At 45.6% G+C, this 24,923-nt stretch overlaps 2 protein-coding genes across 2 annotated transcripts; both read right to left on the bottom strand.

Moving 5' to 3' along the window:
- Positions 1-17,085: 17,085 nt before the first annotated feature.
- Positions 17,086-17,948, bottom strand: TMEM239 (transmembrane protein 239). The gene is given in 4 exon segments (XM_053573738.1): positions 17,086-17,579; positions 17,671-17,741; positions 17,743-17,781; positions 17,874-17,948. Coding segments are annotated over 4 exon segments (669 nt in total). The 3' UTR covers positions 17,086-17,095.
- A 382-nt stretch (positions 17,949-18,330) lies between these two features.
- On the bottom strand, positions 18,331-18,923 carry C21H20orf141 (chromosome 21 C20orf141 homolog). The gene is made up of 2 exons (XM_053574495.1): positions 18,658-18,923; positions 18,331-18,568 (listed from the first exon to the last, which is right to left on the bottom strand). Exons 1-2 carry the CDS (start codon positions 18,921-18,923, stop codon positions 18,331-18,333), a joined length of 504 nt encoding a protein of 167 aa, XP_053430470.1.
- Positions 18,924-24,923: the final 6,000 nt, after the last annotated feature.

The following is a 24,923-nucleotide window of genomic DNA, read 5'->3' on the forward strand; positions in this document are numbered from 1 at the left end:
CGACATACTGAGACTCTGTCTCAAAAAAAAAAAAAAAAAAGAGTTGGAGAGGTTACCTCTTGTTCTCTCCAGCATGGGCCTTTGACTCCACACTATTTAGAAATTACTGACTGCACCTTCTGCTGACTCCCATGCACTTCCACCCTTACCAGAAAATGTGTACTTAAGGATTCTGGAGAGGTTCCCTGTTTTCATCATCTCTTGGGACTGAAAAAAATCAAGGGCTGAGTTGAATTCATCAGTGTTTGATATAGAATTTTGGATCTGGCTAGTTCTTACCTTTACCTCCCAATCTCATAAATTGATGCATACATTAAATATTCACTTTCCCCTACTGATAGGAAGATACCTATCTTGCATACTTCTTGGCTTAAGTAGTAGACACTCAGGTGGTTGGAATTAAACCAGAAGCTCACAAACCCAAGTGGAAGAGAAATTAGAAATCTATTACTTGGGCGGCGCCTGTGGCTCAAAGGAGTGGGGTGCCGGCCCCATATGCCAGAGGTGGCAGGTTCAAACAGGCCTTGGCCAAAAAAACTGCAAAAAAAAAAAAAAGTAACCTATTACTTAATTGATAGATGATAATTGCAATGGGAACAAAGTGAACACAGACTAACTTCTTTGATGGGGCTGGGGGTGGTGAGATAGAAAAAGCAGAGAGAAAAATCCAGGGTGGGTTCTAGGGAAGGGATGGTGGTAGACAGGCTGTTCTAAACTTCATACAGAAGTTACAAGCAAAGAAGGTGTGGGATCTCAGCTTTGACAAGTGGTCTTGACCCTAGATTGTGACCCTACAAAGAGCACCACCAGTGGAATGTGGATTAAAATAGGTGGAGTAAGGGAGAGGGCAGGGGTGTCCAATCTTTTCTGTTTTCTGCCACATGCTGGAAGATTAAGAGTTGTCTTAAGCCACACAGCAAATATGCAAACACCAATCAAAGCTGATTAACGGAGGTGGGGGTGGGAGAAGGTCTGTGCATACTTTTCATGATATCAAACAGCACAGATAAAGCAAAAAAAAGCCTTCACAAAATCAGCATGCCCCTCATGGGCCACACGATGGACGTCCCAGGGATAGAGCATGGCAGTGAGCTGATGAGTGATACAGGGCAGAAAAATAAGGTAACATGAAGACCCCTTAAATAATCTTGAAGTAGAACTCTTGCATTACCTTTCTATACTTGTTAATAAAACTTTACCTTGACAAAAGAGATAACATTTCATACTAAAGGAGCTGGAAATAGAAGATCAGAAAAGAGTTGATCCTTGCAAGCAATCTTCAGACTAAATGGAAATAAAAAGCTATTAAATTAATCCACACTGATGCTGAGTAAACTGAATTAATAAAACGCTTTAGAGCTGTCCCAACCCCTGTTAAGAACAGCCAGGGGTAAATGTGGGCAGGCAAATTAGGTAAGCTTCATCTGTATTTTCAGCTGCTCCCTATCACTTGCATCACTGCCTGAGCCCCACCTCCTGTCACATCAGCTGTGACATTAGATTCTCACAGGAGCCCTGAACCCTACTGTACACTGCACATGTGAGGGTTCTAGATTGAGAATTTTATTCCCACCTCCACTCCACCTCCATCCCTGGTTTGTGGAAAAATTGTCTTCTGTGAAACTGGTCCCTGGTGCCAAAAACACCAGGATTTAGGTGGGGTTAGGTGGGGGGCTCAATCCTTACTCCACCTCAAATTAGTGTGTAAAGGCACCAGCACAGTGTCTAGAACAAACATTTGTCTTTCTCTGATATGAATAAAAAGTGGAAAGGGACACATAAAAAATGAAAGAGGGCTTTCTGTTTGGGAGATAAGATTTTAGATCATTTTCTTTGCAAAAATTAGCTTTTTTCATTAACAAAAACCGTTCCTCTTCTGCTGTTTCCAGTGTGCCAATCCCTGTCATTCTGCCTTCTCTTCTCAAAGACCTTTTCTCTGTCCAGATGCCTTTGTACTTTTGATTCTGGGGCTTTTTGGTGTTGCTGGAGAAAATCATACTCCTGGACTGATTTCCAGGAAAAAGTAATGAGCCACCTAGCCTTGCTGGGCCCTCTCTGTTGCTTGCCAATCTATTCTCTATTCTCTAAGAATCCCATCACCTTCCTTACTGAGCTCTTCCAGTGCTTTTCAATTCACTTCAAACTCCATATCAGTTCTGGAACTCCCTGTAAGCAACCTGAGACTGTTCAGTATGCTCAGCATTCCCTTCATTCTACCTTTATACTTAAATTTCCTCCCTGTTTTGCTATGTGCCACCTGTTGCCCACAGTGAGTTTTTATAACCTTTACTTCAATATCCCAACATGTTCTTAACAATTTCTTATATCTCTTTAAAATTTGCTGAAATAGCTTAATCTTAAATTTGAAATTTATAGGAATAGAATAAAGGAGATATGCCTGGTCCAGTGCCTCATGCCTATAATCCTAGCACTTTGGGAGGCCAAGTTGAGAGGATCACTTGAGCCCAGGAGTTTGAAATCAGCCTGATCAATACAGTCAGATCCCATCTCTACAAAAAAAAAAAAAAAAGTTAGTCTGGCATGGTAATGCATGCTTGTAGTCTTGGCTGCTTAGGAGATTGAGGCAGGAGGGTCACTTGAGCCCAGGAGTTTGAGGTTACAGTGACCAATGGATGATACCACTGCCCTCCAGCCTGGGTAACAGAATGAGAACCTTTTTTTAAAAAAAAAATTATTTTTACTTTGTTGTCTTTTTGTACTGTAAGCATATAGTACAAAACACTTTTTTTTTTTTTACTAGCGACAGAGTCTCACTTTGTCGCCCTCGGTAGAGTGCCGTGGCATCATAGCTCACAGCAAACTCCAACTCCTGAGCTTAGGTGATTCTCTTGCTTCAGCCTCCGGAGTGGCTGGGACCACAGGTGCCGCCACAACATTGGCCTGGCTATTTTTTTGTTGTTGTTGCAGTTTGGCCGGGACTGGGTTTGACCCCGCCACCCTTGGTATATGGGGCTGGCGCCCTACCCACTGAGCTACAGGCACTGCCCAGTACTAAACAACTTTTAAAGATCTGTCTCTTGTGTTATAGATTTTATTCAGTCATGACTGGAAAACAAGAAACTTAAAAATAGCCTTAAACAAGTCATCACTTGCTTTTAAATTGTTTCCTTGCCTTTGTTTTGAGATGTGAAGATAATGAAAATCCTATGTTTGCCCACTATTTTCTAGTTAAACAGGAGAGAACTCAAACTTCAATGTCTCAAAAATATCTGACCATTGAGAAATTATTAAGTAATACAGTCTTACATTGAATTCCTCCCATTCATGGAATCTTGGTTTTTAGAGAACAGATCCAGTATCCATCCCTTTGTTGTCCCAAGATGCTCTTGTAAGGAGAAAAAGATTCCTGAGCACTTCAGTTGTAGTGTCAGCCTTAATTTTCCAGAGTAAAAAATTATTTTAGGAAAACTAAAACTAGTGGATTTAAAAAAAAAAAGACAAGCCATTTTGGGCAGCGCCTGTGGCTCAGTGAGTAGAGTGCAGTCCCCATAAACTGAGGATGGCGGGTTCAAACCGGGCCCCAGCCAAACTGCAACAAAAAAATAGCCAAGCAGGGCTGCGCCTGTGGCTCAAAGGAGTAGGGTGCCAGCCCCATATGCCAGAGGTAGCGGGTTCAAACCCAGCCCTGGCCAAAAACCCCAAGAAAAAAAAAATAGCCAAGCGTTGGTGGCGGACGCCTGTAGTCCCAGCTTCTTGGGAGGCTGAGGCAGGAGAATCGCCTAAGCCCAGGATTTGGAGGTTGCTGTGAGCAGTGTGATGCCATGGCACTCTACCAAGGGCAATGGAATAAAACTCTGTCTCTACAAAACAAACAAACCCATTTTATCTAATAGGAATTTTCCCAACAAAAGTAGATAACTTGCTTTCTGTTACATTACCCAGTTCTTTGTATGTCAGTTTAGTGTTTATTTGTACATTGGTGAAAGATAAATTCTGATTGAGGGCAGGTGTGGTGGTTCATGCCTGTAATCCAAGCACTCTGGGAAGTCAAGGCAAGTAGATCAAGATAAAGCAAGGTAGCCTGAGCAAGAGCAATACCCTGGGCTTGGTGCCTGTAGCACAGTGGTTATGGCACCAGCCACATACACCAAGGGTGGTGGGTTCAAACCTGGCCTACGCCAGCTAACCAACAATGACAACTGCAACAACAACAACAAAAATAGCCAGGCGTTGTGGCAGGTGCCTGTAGTCCTAGCTACTTGGGAGGCTGAGGCAAGAGAATCTCTTAATCCCAAGAGCTGGAGGTTGCTATGAGCTATGATGCCACGGCATTCTACCTAGGGTGACATAGTGAGACCCTGTCTCAAAAAAAAAAAAAAAAAGCAAGACCCTGTCTCTAGCTGGCATCATGGTATGAGCTTGTAGTTCCAACTACTCAGGAGGCTGAGGCAAGAGGATTGCTCAAAGCCAGGAGTTTGAGATTGCTGTGAGCTATGATGCCACCGCACTCTCCTGAGGGTGACAGCGAGACTCTGTCTCAAAAAAAGAAAAATTCTGATACAAAGAAGTGAGCCTGTTTCTTTTTAAAAACAAAACCTGCTTTATTGAAGTAGGATTGACTAATAATAAAGTGCACAGTTTAAAGTGTACATGTTGATATAGGTACATCTGTGAAAACATCACAATGAAGATAATGACATTTATCCTTCTGCCTCTTTATAGGTCATCCTTCTCACCTCTCTCCACAACCTCCTCACATGCCCTTGTTCCTATCTCCAAGTAATCATTGATATTAATCTGTTTTCTGTTACTATAGACCAATTTGCATTTTATACAATTTTATACAGATGAAATCACTCAATAGGTACTCTTTTTTAAATCTGGCTTCTTTCACTCAACCTAATGAATGAGATTAATGGGACAAATTAAAATTAATCCAGGGCTGGGCGAGGTGGCTCATGTCTGTAATCCTAGCCTTCTGGGAGGCAAGAAAGTGAGACTTTATCTAAAAAAAAAAAAAAATAAGTGTGCTATTGGTATAAACAAACAGATTAATGGAACAGAAAGTCCAGAAATTGGATTGCTTGAGTTCGGGAGTTCAAGACCAGCCTAAGCCAGAGTGAGACCTCATCTCTAAAAACAGCCAGGCATTGTGGTGGATGCCTATTGTCCCAACTACTTGGGAAGCTGAAGCAAGAGGATCACTTGAGCCCAAGCTGTGAGCTATTGACACCACGATAGTCTACTGAGGGTGACAAACTGAGACTCTGTCTCAAAAAAAAAAAAAAAAAAGTCAATCCATGTTGTGTGTATAAATAGTTCATTCCTGTCTTTTTCTTTTTCTTTTTGAACATAATCTCAAGATTTTATTGTCTTCATGATAAAACAAAAGATTTTCACAACCGTATCACTTGGCTCTTTCTCTTCTTACCTCCTCCTAGTTCAAAATGCTCGCATCTCTTAGTAGCTAGCACTCTCTTAGATCTGCAGTTGGGCTCCACACACTCAAGCCTGAGCACCATCTTCTTTGTGGTTTTAGTGTTTTTCCAGAAAATCAGCTTAGTCTGTCTTCCATAGCTACTCTGCTTTCTGTCATAACGCCACTTTCCCTGGGCATACCGAGTGTCCTTTCCTGTGTTACTTTGTGTGGCTGGTGCTTGCCACACTTATTACAGAAAGTCTGGCGGGTTTTAGAAATGTTCACCATGTTTGTGTGAGGCTGGAAACCTCTTTTTCTTAATAGTATCTTTTCAAGAATGTAAGTTTTTAGGCCCGTCACAGTGGCTTCTAGCACTATGGGTGTCCAAGGCTGAAGGATCCCTTGACCTCAGGAATTTGAGACCAGCCTGAGCAAGAGCCAGACCCCTGTCTCTACTAAAAATGGAAAAACTAGCCTGGCATTGTGGTGGGTGCCTGTAGTCCCAACTACTCAGAGGGCTAAGGCAGGAGGATCGTTTGAGTCTAGGAGTTTGAGGTTGCTGTGAGCTATGATGACACCTCAGCTCTCTTCCTAGGACGACAGAGTGAGGCTCTGTCTCAAGAAAAAAAAAAGAATATAAGTTTTTAATTTTGAAATGCAGTTTATCAAATTTTTCTTTTATTATTATTATTAAATCATAGCTGTTTACATTAATGCGATCACGGGGCACCATACACTGGTTTTATAGACCGTTTGACACATTTTCATCACACTGGTAACATAGCCTTCCTGGCATTTTCTTAGTTATTGTTTTAAGACATTTATATTGTGCATTTACTAAGTTTCACATGTACCCTTGTAAGATGCACCGCAGGTGTAATCCCACCAATCACCCTCCCTCCCTTCCCTCCCCCCCTCCCTCCCCTCCCTCTCCCCATTCCCCCTATTCTTAGGTTATAACTGGGTTATCCCTTTCATGTGAAAGCCATAAATCAGTTTCATAGTAGGGCTGAGTGCATTGGATACTTTTTCTTCCATTCTTGAGATACTTTACTAAGAAGAATATGTTCCAGCTCCATCCATGTAAACATGAAAGAGGTAAAGTCTTCATCTTTCTTTACGGCTGCATAATATTCCATGGTGTACATATATCACAATTTATTAATCCATTCATGGATCGATGGGCACTTGGGCTTTTTCCATGACTTAGCAATTATGAATTGGGCTGCAATAAACATTCTGGTACAAATATCTTTGTTATAATGTGATTTTTGGTCTTCTGGGTATATACCTAGTAGAGGAATTATAGGATTGAATGGCAGATCTATTTTAAGTGTTCTCTTTTCTCCACGTCCACGCCAACATCTCTGGTCTTGGGATTTTGTGATATGGGCTAATTTTATTGGAGTTAGATGATATCTCAAAGCAGTTTTTTTTTTTTTTTTTGAGACAGAGCCTCAAGCTGTTGCCCTGGGTAGAGTGCTGTGGCATCGTAGCTCACAGCAACCTCAAACTCCTGGGCTCAAGCAAGTCTCCTGTCTCCGCCTCCCAAGTAGCTGGGACTACAGGCGCCCACCACAATGCCCGGATATTTTCTGATTGCAGCTGTCATTGTTGTTTGGCAGGCCCAGGCTGGATTTGAACCCGCCAGCTCAGGTGTATGTGGCTGGCACCTTAGCCACTTGAGCTACAGGCGCCGAGCCAATCTCAAAGTAGTTTTGATTTGCATTTCTCTGATAACTAAAGATGATGAGCATTTTTTCATATGTCATCATATGACATAGGCCGTGCGCCTGTCTTCTTCAGAGAAGTTTCTCTTCAAGTCCCTTGCCCAGCCTGCAATGGGATCACTTGTTCTTTTTCTTTTCAAATTTTTCTTTTATGAATTGTGCTTTTGATGTCATGTAAGAAATCTTTGCTTAACCCAAAGTCACAACTATTTACCTCTGTGTTTTCTTCTAGAAGGTTTATAGCTTTAAGTTTTACTGTGTACATTCAAGTTTGTGATCTATGTTTAGTTAATTTTTGTTTATGATGTTAGGTGTAAACTGAGATTCTTTTTTTATATGAATATACCATGGTTCAGCACCATTTATTGAAGACTACTTTCTCCACTAAATTGCCTTTTCACCTTCATTGAAACTCAGTTATCTGTGTATGTATGGATCTATTTCTGGATTTTCTGTTCCATTATTCTATACTAATAGTACACTCTCTTTTTTTTTTTTGAGAACAGAGTTTCACTTTGTTGCCCTTTGTATAGTGCTGTGACGTCACACAGCTCCCAGCAACCTCCAACTCCTGGGCTTAGGTGATTATCTTGCCTCAGCTTCCCGAGTAGCTGGGACTACAGGCGCCTGCCACAAGGCCTGGCTATTTTTTTGTTGCAGTTTGGCCGGAGCTGGGTTTGAACCCACCACCCTCGGTATATGGGACCGGCAGCCCTACTCACTGAGCCACAGGCGCCACCGTTGTTTTTGTTTTGTTTTGTAACAGAGTCTCACTTTCTTGCCCCTAGTAGAGTGCCATTGGAGTCATAGCTTACAGCTACCTCAAACTCTTGTGCTCAGAGATACTCTTGCCTGAGCCTCCCAAGTAGCCGGGACTACAGGCACCTGCCACAACACCCAGCTATTTTTTAGTGATGGAGTCTCACTCTTGTTCAGGCTGGTCTTGAACTTGCTCAGGCTGGTTTTGAATTCATGAGCTCAAGCCATCCACCCACCTCGGCCTCCCAGAGTGCTGGGATTACAGGCATGAGCCACCATGCCTGGCTCACATTTCCTTGACAGTAGCTTCATACTCAGAATTGTGAAGTGTTAGTTTTTCAACTTTGTTCTTTCTCAAAGTTATTTTACCTCTCCTAGGTCCTTTACATTTCCGTATGACTTTTGGAATCAGCTTGTTAACTTGTATAAAAATGATGGGGTTTCCATTGTGATTATTTTGAATATATGGATCAAATTGGGGAAAATTGACATCTTTTTTTTTCCTTTTTTTTTTTTTTTTTTTTTGCAGTTTTTGGCCGGGGCTGGGTTTGAACCCATCACCTCTGGTATATGGGGCCAGCGCTCTACTCCTTTGAGCCCCAGGCACCACCTCTACTCCTTTGAGCCCCAGGCACCACCTCATTTTTTTTTTCTTGAGACAAAGTCTCACTTTGTCAGAATGTCATGGGGTCAGAGCTCACAGCAACCTCAAACTCTTGGGTTCAAGTGATCTTCTTGCCTCAGCTTTCCAAGTACTGGGACTATAGGCATACACCATAACACTCAGCTATTTTTTAGAGACAGGGTCTTTTTTTCTTTTTTTTTTTTGTAGAGACAGAGTCTCACTTTATTGCCCTCAGTAGAGTGCTGTGGCGTCACACAGCTCACAGCAACCTCCAACTCCTGGGCTTAGGCGATTCTCCTGCCTCAGCCTCCTGATAGAGACAGGGTCTTGCTCTTGCTCAGGCTGGTCTCGAACTCCTAGGCCTCCCAAAGTGCTAGGATTACAGGCATGAACCACCATGCCTGGCCTGAAAATTGACATCTTAATAATATGTCTGACCCCATGCATAAGGTATCTCTCTTTACTCACTTAGGTCTTCTTAAAATTTTCTCAACAATATTTTGTAGTTATCAGTGTACAGGTGTTTCACATCTTTTGTCAGATTTGCCCCTAAGTGCTCATGTTCTTCTGTTATTGGAAATGCTACTTTAAAAAATTTTCAATTTTTTGTTGCTCATTGCTAGTATACAAAAGTAAAATTAATTTTTATATGTTGGCCTTATAATCATGACCATGTACACATTTTAACTACCTTGTTAAATTTGCTTATTCTAGTAGCTTCTTAAATAGATTCCATTGGATTTTCTGCATAGACAATCCTGTTATCTGCCAATAAAGTTTTACATGTTTATTTCCAATCTATACACCTTTTATTTATATTTCTTGTGTTACTGCAGTGATTAGGATATTTTGTACAACATTGTATAGAAGCAGCAAAAGTGGACATACTCGTTTCTGATCTTAGGAAGAAAGTATGTGGTTTTTCCACCATTAAGCACAATGTTGGTGTGAAGTTTTTCATGGATGCATTTTATCAAGTTGAGAATATTTCCTTCTATTCCTAGTTTGCTGGGAGTTTTTTTTTTTTTTTAATGAGGAATGGATGTCAGGTTTTGTTAAAAAAGCCTTTTCTGCATTTATTGAAATGATCACATTTTTTAGCTTGATAATGTGGTAAATTACATTAGTAGTTTTTTGAATATTAAACCAATCTGTATTCCTGGTTTTTAAAAGGAAAGAAGTTGCACAGTTTGAAAGTGATATAGTATTTCCCCCTTCTCTCAGAAACCACCCAAACAAAAGTAAAAATGAGGAACAGAAATGCAAATATTCTTTTTTTTTTTTTAGAGACAGAGTCTCATTTTATGGCCCTTGGTAGAGTGCAATGGCATCATACAGCTCACAGCAACCTCCAACTCCTGGGCTTAGGCGATTCTCCTGCCTCAGCCTCCCGAGCAGCTGGGACTACAGGCGCCCGCCACAACGCCCGGCTATTTTTTTGGTTGCAGTTTGGCCGGGGCCGGGCCCGAACCCGCCACCCCCGGTATATGGGGCCGGCGCCCTACCGACTGAGCCACAGGCGCCGCCCCAGAAATGCAAATATTATATCTGATAAAACCAGCAGAGAGAAGAAACTCCAAACAAATTAGGAGGACAGGCTAAAAAAAGCAGTGGAAGCTGATTGTAAATTGTTACAATCACTTTGGAGATTTGGATTTGGAGCAGCATTTATTAAAATTGAACATTTAGGGGCAGCGCCTGTGGCTCAGGGAGTAGGGCACCGGCCCCATGTACCGGAGGTGGTGGATTCAAACCCAGCCCTGGCCAAAAACTCCAAAAACTCAAAAAAACCCAAAACCTTAAAATTGAACATTTACATGCTCTATGACCCAAAAGTTCCACACCCATAGAAATGAGTACATCTGTCTGCCAAAAAACTTGAACAAAAATATTCGTAGATGTTTTATTCATGATATTAAAACCTAAAAACGATCCAAATGTCCATCCATGGGAGATGGACAAATTGCTGTCTTTCTATATTGTGAGACACCACACACTAATTTAAAAAAAACTACTGATAGATGCAACAATATGGATAAAGCTCACAGACACATACAAGGGTCCTCAAACTACGGCCCACGGGCCATATGCGGCGGTGTGATTGTATTTGTTCCCATTTTGTTTTTTTACTTCAAAATAAGATATGTGCGGTGTGCATAGGAATTTCATTTTTTTTTTTAAACTATACTCCGGCCCTCCAACGATCTGAGGGACAGTGAAGTGGCCCCCCATTTAAAAAGTTTGAGGACCCCTGCATAACCAGATATAACAAAGCATTTTGTTCTGTATGATTTTAATAGGCCAGTCTATAGTGATAGATGTCAGAAATGTGACTACCTTTGGGGGGAGATACTGCTTGAGGAGTATGATGGAACTTTCAGGGATGAAGGAAAAGTTGTGTATCTTGAGCTGGGTGGTGATTATGTAGATACTCACACAGGTAAAAATTCAGTGAGCCATACATTCAAGATTTGTACATTTTTACTCATATGTAAAATGTGTGTGTGAATTCTATGTCAATTAAAGCAGAATCAGGATTTTCCCCCCCCAGGAATGCATGATTTAATATCGAAACATAAGAAACAAAATGTAATTCACTAAATAAACAGAATAAAGAAGAATCGAAAAGCAATTTTATTATTCAGCATCCATTCATGATCAAAACTGTTAGGAAACTAGGCAAGGAAAGGAATTTCTTAACTGGATAAAAGTTAACAACCAAAATATACAGTAAATATAATGCTTAATGGTAAAAACTTAAAAAGCAATTTTTTGGCTAGGTGCGATGGCTCACGCCTATAATCCTAGCACACTGGGAGGCCAAGGTAGGTGGATTGCTTGAGCTCACGAGTTTGAGACCAGCCTAAGCAAGAGTGAGACCCCCGTCTTTAAAAAATAGCTGGGAATTGTGGCACATCTGTGTCCCAGCTACTGGGGAAGCTGAGGCAAGATGATCTCTTGAGCCCAAGAGTTTGAGGTTGCTATGAGCTATGATCCCACGACACTCTACCAAGGGTGACAAAGTGAGACTGTCTCAAAAAAAATTTGATAGTGTCACACTCTGTTGCATGGGCTAGAATTCAGTGGCATCACCATAGCTCACTGGAACCTCTAACTCCTGGGCCAAGCAATTCTCTGGTCCCAGCCTCTCCAGTAGCTGGGACTATGGGTCTACACCACCGTGCTCTGGTAATTTTTCTATTTTTTGTAGAGATGGAGTCTGGCTCTTGTTCAGGCAGGTTTTGAACTCTCAGCTTCAAGCAATTCCTTCCATCTTGGCCTCCCAAAGTGCTAGGATTACAGGCATGAGCCACCATTCCTGGCCAGCAATTTCTTTTACAAGTCAAAGGTGCCTGTGAACCAAAATTCTGTAGCCATTGCCTGTGAACCAGCTGCTGAAGAACATCTTCCTGATGTTATCAGGAAGAACCCTATCCTGATAACATCTGCCATCTAAGTTGATGTGGTTTCTTTTAGAGAGTTTCATAACTTTAGTATATGTTACAAATACTTTGCAGATGTAAAATATCATGTCAATGTATTTTTTTTTGTTGTTGTTGAGACCTAGTCTCACTATGTCGCCCTCAGTAGAGTGCCCTGGCATCAAAGCTCACAGCAACCTCAAACTCTTGGGCTTAAGAGATTCTCTTGCCTCAGCCTTCCAAGTAGCTGGCACTACAGGCTCCTGCCACAAAGCCGGGCTATTTTTTGTTGCAGTTGTCATTGTTGTTTAGCTGGTCTGGGCCGGTTTCGAACCTGCCAGACTTGGTGTAAGTGGTTGGCACCCTAACAACACATCAATTTTTAAAATTGATATTTTGGGGGTTAGACATTTGAAGACACGGGCTTGAAAATGAGGTAGAAACATGGTAAATCAAGTTTCTTTCATTTTTGAGATGGAAAGAAAATATTTGAAAGGTATGGAAATCAGTGTAAAGGAAGAAAGCATTAGTTCCAAGATATAGATGAAAATGTTTGCTCTGCAGAAAAAAATAACTTGTCCAAAGTTGGTTGCATCCAGACCCTGACAACCTCACAGAAGACAGATCTTTACAACCTGGGAGGGAATGATATAATAGACTAGGGCTGGGCCGCAGTCGCAGTTGAGCAGGCTATGGGCTTTGGGCTGTTCCTTCCCCCAGGATTCTCAGGAGCTCTTCCCTCGATGCCCCACCTCCCCCAGGATTCTCAGGAGCTCTCCCCTGGATACCCCTGGATCTCTGGCTAGGGGACCCAGATCAGAGATTTGGAGCTAGGATTACGGAGTCAATAAAGCTGCCGCTGTGATGACAGTGGGTCTGAGATGCGTCCTCTTCCCGTGTGCTGGTGTCCAAGCCTGTAGGATATTGCTCCCCACTTCCCTTTCTACCCATCTCCACACCTCAATGGGGAGGAGGGAAAGTGAGGAGCAGTAGTATCCTACTCCCATTACCCCTACTCTTTCTTGCCAGAGCCAGAGACCTCCGCCAGGGGGCGCGCCTTGCGCCGTCGGTCGCTGGATCCACGTGCTGAGTTTCCGGGGGACGCCAATACTCTGGGACCGCTTGTTTTATTCCTACTACCCTCGGATTTGGGGCTGGGCTTGGGATTTCCCTCCCAGCCTCAGCCTCTTGTCGGTCCGCCTCTGTCCCAGGGTCAACACTCCCGCTACAAAGCCCTCCAGCCTTCGCCCTTGCCCCTGTCCCGCCCACCTGAGCTAGGAAAAGAACAGTGTCCTCAGTGCGCCGCTCCTTCCGGCCGGCTACTGGTGCCCCGGGCGCAGAGATCCTCCAGCTACGTCCTCCACCTCAGAGCAGCCTCCAGCCTGGGGGCGGGGGACCGTTGCCTCAGTGCCCCTCCTCCCGCCCCTGGCTCTCGGGCGTTCGGCAGGCTAAGCACAGGCCGCCTACCCCTCCTGGAGACCCCGTCTCCTCCCTCCTTTCCTGTGGCTGCTGACTGCTAGCTCTGATAAGCTGCTCCCTTCACCCCGAGCCTCGTTCGGCGGCAGCGTAGCCTCCCGCTTCTCTCTACCCACGAGCCTGAGCGACAGCATTCCCTCCCGGCTTCCCGCAGGCGGTCCTTGCAAATTCCCAGGGCGCCGCACGGCTTCCTCCTTCCGGGGACCCCGCAGCAGTGCGCGCCCCCTGACCCGGCCCTCTCGGGCCCTCAGGCCTTCGGGACGCTCCTCCTTGTCTGCGTTCCTAGGGCGAAGGAAAATCCCACTGGGCGCCTACCGCCGCGGATCTGCGCTCTGCTTAGATGCAAAGCCCCTGTCCACTGACACCTACTCGGCTCTGGTACCTTAGGCCCTGCCTGACCTGATTATCTTTCCGGCCAAACCAAACGGGTTTTTGGATCCTCAGCCCCACTGCGACCTCATCAGAGCAGGCTTCAGGGTAGGGAAGGAGAGGGCAGACAGATCTATCCACCCAGACTCCCGGGTCACACAGGCCGATGGGCCGGGAAGGCTTAGAACTACCTCATTCCAGCATGTTCATTCTCCCCAGGCTTGCATTTTTAAGTCTCTACATTTAAAGGAATTTGAGTTATTTCCTTGGCGATAACATTTTTCCTGCTTGCAAGGTCCCTCACTTCATTCCCTTCTATCTCTAACCCTACTCCCATTTGCCTGCCCCAGAGTTGTCCATTCCATTCTGTTCATCTGTTGCTTTTATGAGTCCTTGCTCCCCCACCAAGTGTCTTGCTTTGCTGATGTGCATTTTAACTTTGTGTAAAAGGAATTGTGTTTCTTAATCAGGTTTTTACTCAGTGCTAGGATTTTAAGATGCATCCCTGTTGCTTCTGCCCCTTCTAACTGCCATTTCTTCTCCATGCTACTCATCTGCCTTGGTTTACCCTTCCTTTACCTACCCTGCCCCCATCAATAACTGCCATAACTCTTCTCCAGCACATCACCTTATGCAGCACATTGGTGTGCACATGTATCACCTGGGAATCCTGTTAAAGTTCAGTTTCCAAGGAGCCCCCAGGTGATGCTTATCCTGCTGGTCCTGGGGCCACATTTCCAGGAGCAAGGCTGGTGTGGAACTCTTTGAGAATTCAGTTTGGGTTGTTGGGTCGTGTAGTATGTGTGGATATAATTTGATGAGTATTGCCCACCTGCTGTCTAGTCTGGCTGCACTGCCTTAATCCACACTAGCAGTGTGGGAGGGTGAAATGGTGTGGGAAGGGAGAGTGTGGGAAGGGAGGAAGGCCTCCTTGCTCTTGCCTGCATCTTGTGTACCTTGGCCCAAGGCTCCTCTCTCCCTTAAGTAGAACAGACCCAGGCTCCAGAGCAGTATCTCTGGCCAGCAATACATGGCCAAGTCAGTGATGGGTCCAGGCCAGGAGTCCTGGCCTCCACCCTCAGCATGGAGGATCCTGAAATCTCACCTTATGACACATCTAGACTGATCTGACTCATGATCTCCCTAGGCCTGGGCTTTATCTCTGACAGGAGTTCTTGAGAAGTGATGGCGTCTTCAATTAGCCTGTTTATTTTAGCCTTCAGCCCCCTTTGGTTTCCCTTGAGTAGCCTGTTGGGGTGCACTAGCACTCAGATGGCTTGGCCCTGACCCTGACCAGGCTGTCCTGAGCCTGGATTTTAACCCCTAAAATGGAATAGTCAAGAAATAGCTATAATTTGCTGGTCCAGTTTCTTTACTTGCATGCCAGCAGCCTCACAGCAGCCATAAAGACAGGTAGGTGTTCTTGCCTTTGTATCCATGAGCAAAGTGAAATTTAGGAGGTTCAGTAATTTCCACTAAAGCTATGGAGCTATAAATAACAATGCCGGGATTCAAACCCAACCTCAGCTCATACACCAAAGCCCATGCTAACCCCCAGGCTGTGTTGCCTTCATGTCCTACCTTGCCCTTGCTTTGAGGCCATATTGTAGAGAGAACAACAAAGAGAAAGGAAGGTCCTGTCCTTGGGTTTCAGGCACTGATGTTGAAGCCATCTAACCAGTGGCAGACAGTTTGGAAATTTTATAGTAAGCGAACTTGGGCAAAAATGAGCCAGAGTTGTAGTGGTTGGTTCCCAGGGCCTGAATAGATGGTTGGAGATAGGACCACTAGCACTTCAAGAACAAGAATTTTAGGGTTAGATATAAAATAGAGATCAGGACTGGGTGGGAGTTGAGGATGGCTAGGGATTGGGTAGAGATCAGATGGGTGGGTCTTAGCTGTGGGTAAAGGTGTGTCTGTCATGTACCTTACTTGGTAATAACTGATTACCCGATGTTTTGTTTGAAGGGGTCAGCAGGTGTGCAAATAGCCAGCATCCAGGGAATCAAGGGACACCACCTTGCAAGGCCATTCTGGTGCTATAAGCCGCTTGCTGGGTCATGTTTGGAAACCCTGGAGCTATGCTTTTCCCATTCATACAGCTGTGCTAGCATTTCCTGGCACCAAGCCCCGGGCCCAAGCATTTCACAATCAGAAGAGTTCAACATCTGCACATTTTGAGATTTCATGACACACAGCCTTTTACATCTTGTCCACAACCATCCAACCTCTGTTTCCCATTTCAGGGCCAAAATTCTATCTGAGACAGAGCATTTTTCTGAAAGCACAAGGAGGCTTTATGCCTTTTCCTTCAGGTTCAAAAATTCTTTTGAGCCAGGGCAGCACCTGTGGCTCAAAGAGTAGGGCGCTGGCCCCATATACCAGAGGTAGCAGGTTCAAACCCAGCCCTGGCCATAAACTGGAAAAAAAAAAAAATCTTTTGAGATTTTCTACAGAATTTCCTTGGATCTTAAAACAACATCTTACAGTTTTGGTTTTTAAAAAAAAATGCTTCACAAATAAATATTGCCTTTGACTCCACAACAACTCCATGACAGGGTTGGGACCTACTTAATGCTGAAGTTCAAAAGGATTAATTGGCTAAGGCTATACATTGTGAGGGTGGGTGAAATGGGGCTTTTTCGCTTTTCCATGGCAGACCTTGGGACTCAAAGAGTGAGTAGGAACTTTCTGGGTACTCACTATCCTTGTCTGCCCATTTCTCAGAGTTGAGGATGTGGATTAAGGCAGGAGGTAGAAACTCTAGGGTGGGGCATGCCTAGGCTGAGAGGTTTGGGAGGTGAGTGGAGGTCTCATGGACTCTGGCTGGCCTTCTCTCTGCTGGGTTTCTGTCAGTGGAGCCTTTTCTAGAGCCTGGGGTTTTCCTGGAAGTGGAAAGAAGGAATTGGTGGGAGGAATGGAAAGTCCAGGGGTCCCTGGTAGAAGTTCTCAGCAAGTCTAAAGCTAAGACAGCTGAGCAGCTGTAGAAAAAGATGCTGCCAGTTGCCAAGTAGACCTCAGTGTTGTCACCACATCCACAAGGAGACTGTCAGTGGCTTGGCCAAGCTCTGCCCCTAGCTAAGCAATCTATCCTGTCTCCCTTCTCAAAGCCTCTGGTGCCTCACGCTAGGTATCTCTAGCATTGCTTGAGGAAATGCCCAGAGGCCAGGCCAGGCTACCTACAACACCACACATGCCCTGACCCGTGTTAGGGACTGTGGGTATGATGCCTGCTGAGGTAGGAGACCCTGATCCCGCTGCCCTCCCTCTCCCCTGGCCCTCAAGCCCTAGGCCAGGGCTCAACAGACACAGGCAGCCGGATGGGGTTGCCCTTCTATTGGTCCAAGTCCTGAGCATAGCCTGGGTGCATCATGGAGGTGAGGAGGCCCACGAGGCTCAGCAGCGTGGAGAAAAGCAGCAGGAAGGAGGCGGTGAAGAGGAGGGCAGGCAGGGCACTGAGCACCAGCAGCAGGACAGCCGGCAGCAGGTGGCGCCATGCTGCAGCCACAACAGGCCACAAGGAGCTCAGCAGGTGGGAGCCGGTGGTGAAGAGGGCATGGCACAGTATGAGTGCCAGCAGCAGGTAGAGAATCCCCTCCAGACACCACAGCACACGCTGCAGTGGCTGACGCCAGCCCGATGTGTTCCACCACTGGGCCCAGCTTGGGGGCACATGGCATGCCCACCAGCGTGCCCAGCCCTGCCGCGTGACCCAGGCCGACCAGGGCACTACTGGCTGTGGCCCCTCGCCGGCCCCGATGGTATCTGTCTCCACTCGCGGCTGCTGCATCATGGCTGGTGCACCTGGAGAGAGGCCAGGCCAGCTGCAGGAGCAGCCCTGGAGTTGTCTGGGAGACCAGGGCAGGTAGGGGTGCAGGGGTCAGGAGGGTGCCAGCACGGGTAGGTTGGAGCTTGGAGCTGGGGCCTGGGACTTACCTCTGGGCAGAGTCACCTAAGTCATGTTGCGTCCTGCAGTGCCCAAGGAGGACCTGGCAACCAGATCCAAGCTCTCACTCTCACCTACCCCCACCCTCCCAAGAGGAGTCCCTTTGTGACCCGGGCTGGGGTGGGGTCCTGCCAAGATAGGAGCTACTGCAAGGTGTGAAGCTTACCTGAGTCCCTCTACATGGACCCTCCAGCTTGGCAGGGGAGGCTGGAGAGCCCTGCAGATAGATAGAGCTTCTCATGCTTTCTGTGGGAGCCTTCCCTGCATCCCTGTCCCTTGCCTATTGACTGATACCCATGCCCACCCCACTTTCTTGCGAGTCTTTTTCTCTGCACCTTCATTCTCTAGAACCATAGAGGAGGCCAGAATGGCTGTCCCCAACTCACAGGCTCTGAGATGGCTACTACATCCTTCCCTGGAACCCCTATCTCTTATCTGCCTTCTCTTGTGGCTCTAAGCCTCAGTCCAGGTATCTACTCCCCATTTTAGGAGGCCAGAGGTCACCTGAGGTTTAGGAATAAAGGGGTAACCTTCCACCTGCCCAGCCAGGATGGAGGAAAGAAGGCCTGAGGAAGAGGATGGCCAGTATATTTTTAGGGCACACAATGTTTTTGGAAGGGCACTCAGGCCCATGGGTGGAGGCAGAAAGCCAGACCCAGCAAGGCTGCAGGCATGCCACGGGCTCCAAGGAGCAGCCCCAGTCCCATGAGCAGTAGTAGCAGTGCATCCTGAAGGCTGAGCTGTCCAGTGACTGTCCCCGCTGGTAGGAGGAGAGCCTCCTGCTGTCCTGGACCTTCACCGGCTCCCTGACTCTGGCCCCTTGTGAGAAGCCTGTGCTGTGGCAGGTTAGGACCTGCAGGCCTGTGGAGAGAGTGGTAACTGGGCTTAGGGAAGTGGATCACTTGCCCACTTACCTACCATGCCCACCTGCCACGCTGCTGCCCACTTACCTGTGGAGCAGGTCAAAGGCAAGGAAGCTGACCAGTAGCAGCAGTAGCAACAGAGCTGGGCCAGCCGTGGAAAAGATTGCCCGAATCGTTAACCCTAGTGCCCCCATCCCCAGGACACTGTCCAGGAGCTGGGCCTGGCTAGAGTCACAGGGAAATACACATGGATGCTCTGGACTACTCAATCCCTCCCCAGCACCCAGGCCCCTGGGAGGAACTGGCATTGAATCTGCAAAGGCTTTGGGCCTGGGTAAGTAGAGCTGGGTCATGGAGGGAGGTGGAGGTGACATGAAGAACAGTGCTGGAAAGAGTTTGGGGTTGGACTGCGGGAGGAGTGGGGCCCTGGCAGACACTAGAGGGTGATCTGAGAGAGTAGGGAATTGGGCTCCTTGGGAATGTCCCCCCTTTGCATACCCACCCACCAAACCCTCCTCACCTCCTCCCACTTAGGTGAGCCATTCTGGGACTGGGCAGCTGGGGCATTGTGACCCGTTGCCAGGCGAGGCCCTGGGGTGGGGAGGGGGCTGCTGCAGGTCTGGCCTCATAAGCAGCTGGTGGCCTAGGTGGGGCTTAGCTGGGAAGTCAGGGATTTCTGAGAACTAAGACTCACCCTCTTGCCTCTGCTAGTTCTCTGCCCTAGGGCCCTCCCATGGGGATCTGTGTTGTCAGGAAGGCATTTTATCCCCATTACTACTTGGGCATGTGTCCAAGGAAGGAAGGGCTTCTTTCTACTTCTTATGAGTTCCCAGAGATATGTGTCCAGGGGCAAGTCATTCAATATCAAAGTCCTCGGCTTTCTTCCATGAGAGTGGGCTGATGCCTGTGGGCCCTTATGGGGGATTTTTCAGTCCTTCAGTTCTGGAGTACAGAGAGCTCTGCCAAGGAGGCACCTGAGGTGGGGCTCCCACATGACTACTAAGCGGGGGACATTTAGGTGTTCTAAGCACTACAGGAGGGGGAAAGGGTTACAGATAATGGGGTTTCAGAAATGGGGTAGAAGATGTGAGTCTAAGAGGGCTAAGATCTGGTGACCCCCATATTGGAGGTTAAGGTTACTCTATGAGGATCCAAGCATTGTGGCATGCTCCCGTAATCCCAGCTACTTGGGAGCTGAGATGGGAGGATCGCTTGAGCCCAGGAGTTTGAGGTTGCTGTGAGCTATGATCACACCTCATATCACTGTACTCCAGCCTGGACAACAGTGGGAGACCCTGTGTCCAAAAAAAGAAAGAGTTACTCTCTAAAAATGAAATTAGGGAGGAAAGTGAACATTTAATGAAGGGATTGGCCACCTATCCCATTGACAACCTGTAAATGGGTGGTGGCTACAGAGGTTCCAGCCAAGTGACTTGAGAGGCAAGGGGGTAATGTGTCATAATTAAGAGAACTTAGTCCTTGTCCTCACTTCGTACTTTTAAAGAAAACTGAGGGGGAGACAGTGGCCGTATATCCCCTAGCAGAGGAGGGGCTAGAACAAGAATCAGGCTGCATATCTGCTCCAGCAAAAGCTCAGGCCTGATGGCCTTGGCATCTCTGAGGGTGATGGGCTTGTCAGTCCATAGAGCCAATGTCACTAGCCCTTGGGATCACACTGTTGGATTGCCCTTGCTCTGGCTCTTCTTGCTTATTCAACAACTGGGCTTTAAAGTGTAGATTTGTCCACAAGAAGACAGTTTAACAGAAGATCCCAGCATTTTTTTTTTTTTTTGCTTAAGTTCCAATTGTTTTTGGAAATTAGCAAATTAGCATTAAAGTTTAAGATTGCTAGTCCCCTGAGCCTGATTGATTCTGAATGCATCCACAAGATTGCATTCCTGAATATGCAGACCTGAGGGTCATGTCCTGATGATCCCATCAAGATGAGGCTACTTTATATTGCAGAAGTGGGATAAGGGGGCTAATTAAAGCTCCCTAAGGGTTCACTATCCACGTGGTGTTCTGCATACATTTATAGGCGAGCTGTCTGTAACTTTCTCAGAGTTTATTTTTTTTTTTTTTTGGTTGCAGTTCAGCCGGGGCGGTGTGAACCAGCAACCCTCGGTATATGGGGCTGGTGCCCTACTGACTGAGCCACAGGCGCCGCCCTCTCAGAGTTTATTTTTTATTCAGCAATCAATGTATTGTTTCCTATGTGCCAGGAACTATGCCAGATGCTGGGTCATCCTACAAGCAGAGCCTGAGATGCAGATCCCAGTACACATGGTTATTGAGGCAGTGCTCTCAAGAGGAAAACTTTTAGGGCAGTAAGGGAAGGGAAGCAGGATAAGGTAGGGAAGCGCTAAGCTAGGATGTGGCCTTGGCTGGAGTCTAGCCTTAGCCTGGCCCCACAGGTAGCTCTGGAACTTGAACTGTACCATAGAGTTGGTCCCAACATGTACCCTGTGTCAGTCATTGGCTGTGGCTTCCCCATGGGGTTTGGGAATTGGGGGGAAGGTGGTGGCTGAGAAGTGTAACCTTCTGGGTAAGGACATTTGTCTGAAGAGAGCAGACGGCTGTGACCTAGAAGTAGCGAGAACTTAAATAGCAGAAGTGGGGGCACCATTCAGTGAAGGGGACCTCAGTGAGGGGCATTGAAAGGGCACTGACAGCATATACTGCAGAAAGTATTAACTCAGCAAGTCTGAGTTGTCTAAACCTCACATCTGAAAGAATGGTTTGGCTTTTGCTAGGCTCCCTCCTGGGAAGTAAGTCTTTGGAATATCCAGCCTGATAAAAATGTCTTTGTTTTCCTGGGAACCTTGGGCTATATCAGACAGTGACGTGATTTCTATCTGGGGATTTGGACCTTGACGTCTAGAGGGGCTGAACTAAGGTCAGCCACGTGGGCAGTCAACCAATGAGAGTGACCCCCAATAAAAACCAGTGTGCTCCCTTGTTAGCAATGTTCTGTGCATCTTGTCATATGTCATGCTGGGAGAATTAAGTACTGTCCACCCAGCTCCACTTCCCAAGGATAACTGGAAGCTTGTGCCTGGAGTCTGCTGGATCCTGCATTATGCACCTCTTCCCATTGCTGGTTTTAATCTGTATTCTTTATAATAAACTGCAACCATGAATATAAGTATTTTGTTGAGTTCTGTGAGTCCCTCTTGCGAATCATTGAACCTGAGAGTGATCTTGGGGAGCCTGAAGAGAATTGGTGCCTGAAGTCAGATTCATTGACCCAATCACAACTCACTGAAACATGATGAACATGTGATTTGAGAAAAGGAGGTTGGTGCGCCTTTGATTTCTGGAGGGCCACTTGGTCACCGACAATATGGAACTGCAGTTGTGTCGTGATCAGTTACTGGAGGTAAATATTACTAATGGAATTTATCAATGATAGAGTCAACTTCTGAGGAGCTATTAAGGAAATCTTCCAGAAAGTTAAATAGTAACTTTATATGTAATATATATTATATATAATAATAGCCCATGAAGAAAAAAGACAATAAAATTAGAGGATTAATATTTGAATGATGGAAATCTAGAAAATTAGAATGGAGAGAAACAAGGGGGAATTTCTTAAAATCAAGAAACTTTTCAGAAATGAAGGACATGATTCTTTAGGTCCCAGCAAATTCACAGTTCAATCAATGAAAAAGAGGCTGGGTGCAGTTGCTCATGCCTGTAATTCCAGGGCTTTGGAGAGGCTGAGGGAAGAATGGGAGGATTGCTTAAGAGAGGCTGAGGGAAGAATGGGAGGATTGCTTAAGGCCAGGAGTTTGAGATCAGCCTAAGCAACATAGCAAGACCTCTACAAAAAAATTTAAAACATTGCCAAGTGTGGTGGTATGTAGCTGTTGTCCTAGCTACTCAAGAGGTTAAGGAAAGAGGGTTGATAGCTTGAGCCCAGGAGTTCAAGGCTATTACCTGGGCAACAGAGCAAGACCATGTCTCAAATGAAAAGAAAAGAAAAAAGACTGACATCAAGACAAATGATGAAATTCAAATTACCAGGGATTAAAAGACCTACTTAAGAGCTTCTCCAAATGAAAAAGATCACATATATAGAACCAGAAGTCAGAATGGTATCAGGTTTTTTAACTCTAACACTGGTAACTAGAAGAAAATAAAGCAATGCCCTCAAAATTCAGAGAGGAAATGGTTTCCAACCAAGGAATGATTATCTGTCCAAGTGAATGTTAAGTGTGAGGGTGGAATAATGGCATTTTCAGCCATCCAAGGTCTCAAAACTTTGACCTTGCATATATCCTTTTTTAGGAAGCTCCCGGAGGATGTGTTTCCTGTGTTTAGACATGTTCAGAGTAAATATTCAGTTCTATTGGAAACTTCGGGATTAAATTAGCAATTGGTGATGAGAAAATCAAACAAATGCTAAAACATAGTAATTACTAACTCCAGGGAGCACAAAAATTTGAATAATAATGTTTACCTGGTGGTAATAAAACCATTAAATATTGGCCAGGCATGGTGGCTCATGACTGTAATCCTAGCACTCTGGGAGGCTGTGGTGGGTGGATTTCCCAGAGCTCACGGGTTCGAGACCAGCCTGAGCAAAAGTGAGACACCCCCCCCCCACCCCGTCTCAAAAATAGCCGGATGTTGTGGCGGGCACCTGTAGTACCGGCTAATTGAGAGGCTGAGGCAAGAGAATCACTTGAGCTCGAGAGTTTGAGGTTACTGTTGTTGTGAGCTATGACACCATGGCACTCTACTAAGGGGGACAAAATGAGACTCTGTCCAAAAAAAAAAAAAAAAAAGCACTAAATATTGAATCCAAATGGTGAAATAGCTCTTTGGGAGGATGGAAGGAGGAAAAGTTTGTGTTACCTGGAAGTGTGTGTGTGTGTGTAGGGGGGAGGGGTAGGAAAGCAGAATCTTTAATTCCATAGCAGAAAATCCATACATAACATCTAAACATAGAAAAATTAAGAAATAGCGATAAAAGTATGGATATAAATACAGGAGAAATATTGTAACAAAAAGAATTAAAAGTAGTTGACTTGGGATTGGGTTTGGTGGCTCACGCCTGTAATCCTAGCACTCTGGGAGGGTGAGGCAGGTGGATCATCTGAACTGAGGAGTTTGAGACCAGCTTGGACAGGAGCAAGATACTATCTCTACTAAAAATAGAAAAAAAAAAAAAAAACTAGCCAGACGTTGTAGCAGGTATCTGTAGTCCCAGCTACTTGGGAGGCTGAGGCAAGAGGATCACTTGAGCCAAAGAGTTGAGGTTGCTGTCAGCCGTGACTCTATGGGACTGTACCCAGGAGCAAATGAGTGAGGTTCTGTCTTAAAAAAAAAAAAAAAAAGTGGTTGAGTTGGGGATGGAAAGGCATAGTGTAGGGTCTTCTACTATAAGCCTAAATGTGCTTTACCTTTTGAAATATATATTGTGTAGTATTTTGATAAAAAATGATTTAGCTGCAGAAAATGACTTGATATAGGCTCATGCTGTGAAGATCAGGAACATACCCTCCCAGGATGACTGAAAAACCTATTTCCTTTATATGGATATACTTCTGCGGCTTAAGATAAAATGACCAGTGACAGCATTAAACATCATCTAACTCAGAAAGTTGTGAATTGCCTGCTTTTTAGATGGAGGTGCTCTAAGCCTAACTATAGTGCTTCTCAGCCTTTATAGTGCATATGAATCTCCTGGGGTTGAATCCTCCCAGGATCAGGTTAAAATGCAGATTCTGATTCAATAGGTCCAGGAAAGAGTCTGCATCTCTAACAAGTTCCCAGGGGACACCAATGCTGCTGGTCCTCAAGCACATTTTGAGGAACAAAGGCTCTCAAAGACATTGAGTACAAAAGAAAGAAAGCCGGGAGAGATCCTACCTAGTGCCGTCAGTTGAGTTCCCACCAATGCTCACCTACATCACAGGGAGAGCACCTGGCCAGGAATGAGTTCCACTTTAGCACCAGGAACAGGAGATGAGAGGCACAGGCAGGCAGTAGATGCCACTATTTGTGCAGCTGAACTCAACAGTCTCCTTTCTTTTCCTTGGTATTTTTTTATTCCACTTATGTATGGGTGAGAAAGAGGGATGCGTTAAACTTTTTTCCTCACCTTTTTTTTTTGCACTTTTTGGCCAGGGCTGGGTTTGAACCCACTACCTCTGGTATATGGGGCCTGTGCCCTACTCCTTTGAGCCACAGGCGCTGCCCATTTTTCCCCACCTTTAATACCTTTAATTCATCTGATTAATCTAAGGACTCTCTGGGACCACATGTTACCTCACTTCACCATCCCAGCCAATTTAGGAGAAAGATATGGCTCTTTTTTTTTTTTTTTTTTCCAAATATGGGGTCTC

This window comes from Nycticebus coucang, chromosome 21 (assembly GCF_027406575.1).
Source record: "Nycticebus coucang isolate mNycCou1 chromosome 21, mNycCou1.pri, whole genome shotgun sequence".
Lineage (NCBI taxonomy): Eukaryota > Metazoa > Chordata > Mammalia > Primates > Lorisidae > Nycticebus > Nycticebus coucang.

Bases quoted from the DNA above. Each gene is read 5' to 3' on its own strand.
- C21H20orf141 (XM_053574495.1), bottom strand. From the start codon at position 18,923: ATGACCCAGCTCTACTTACCCAGGCCCAAAGCCTTTGCAGATTCAATG. The intron at 18,569-18,657 runs GTAAGTGGGCAG...CTCTCTCCACAG, and splicing joins GCCTTTGACCTGCTCCACAG to GCCTGCAGGTCCTAACCTGC.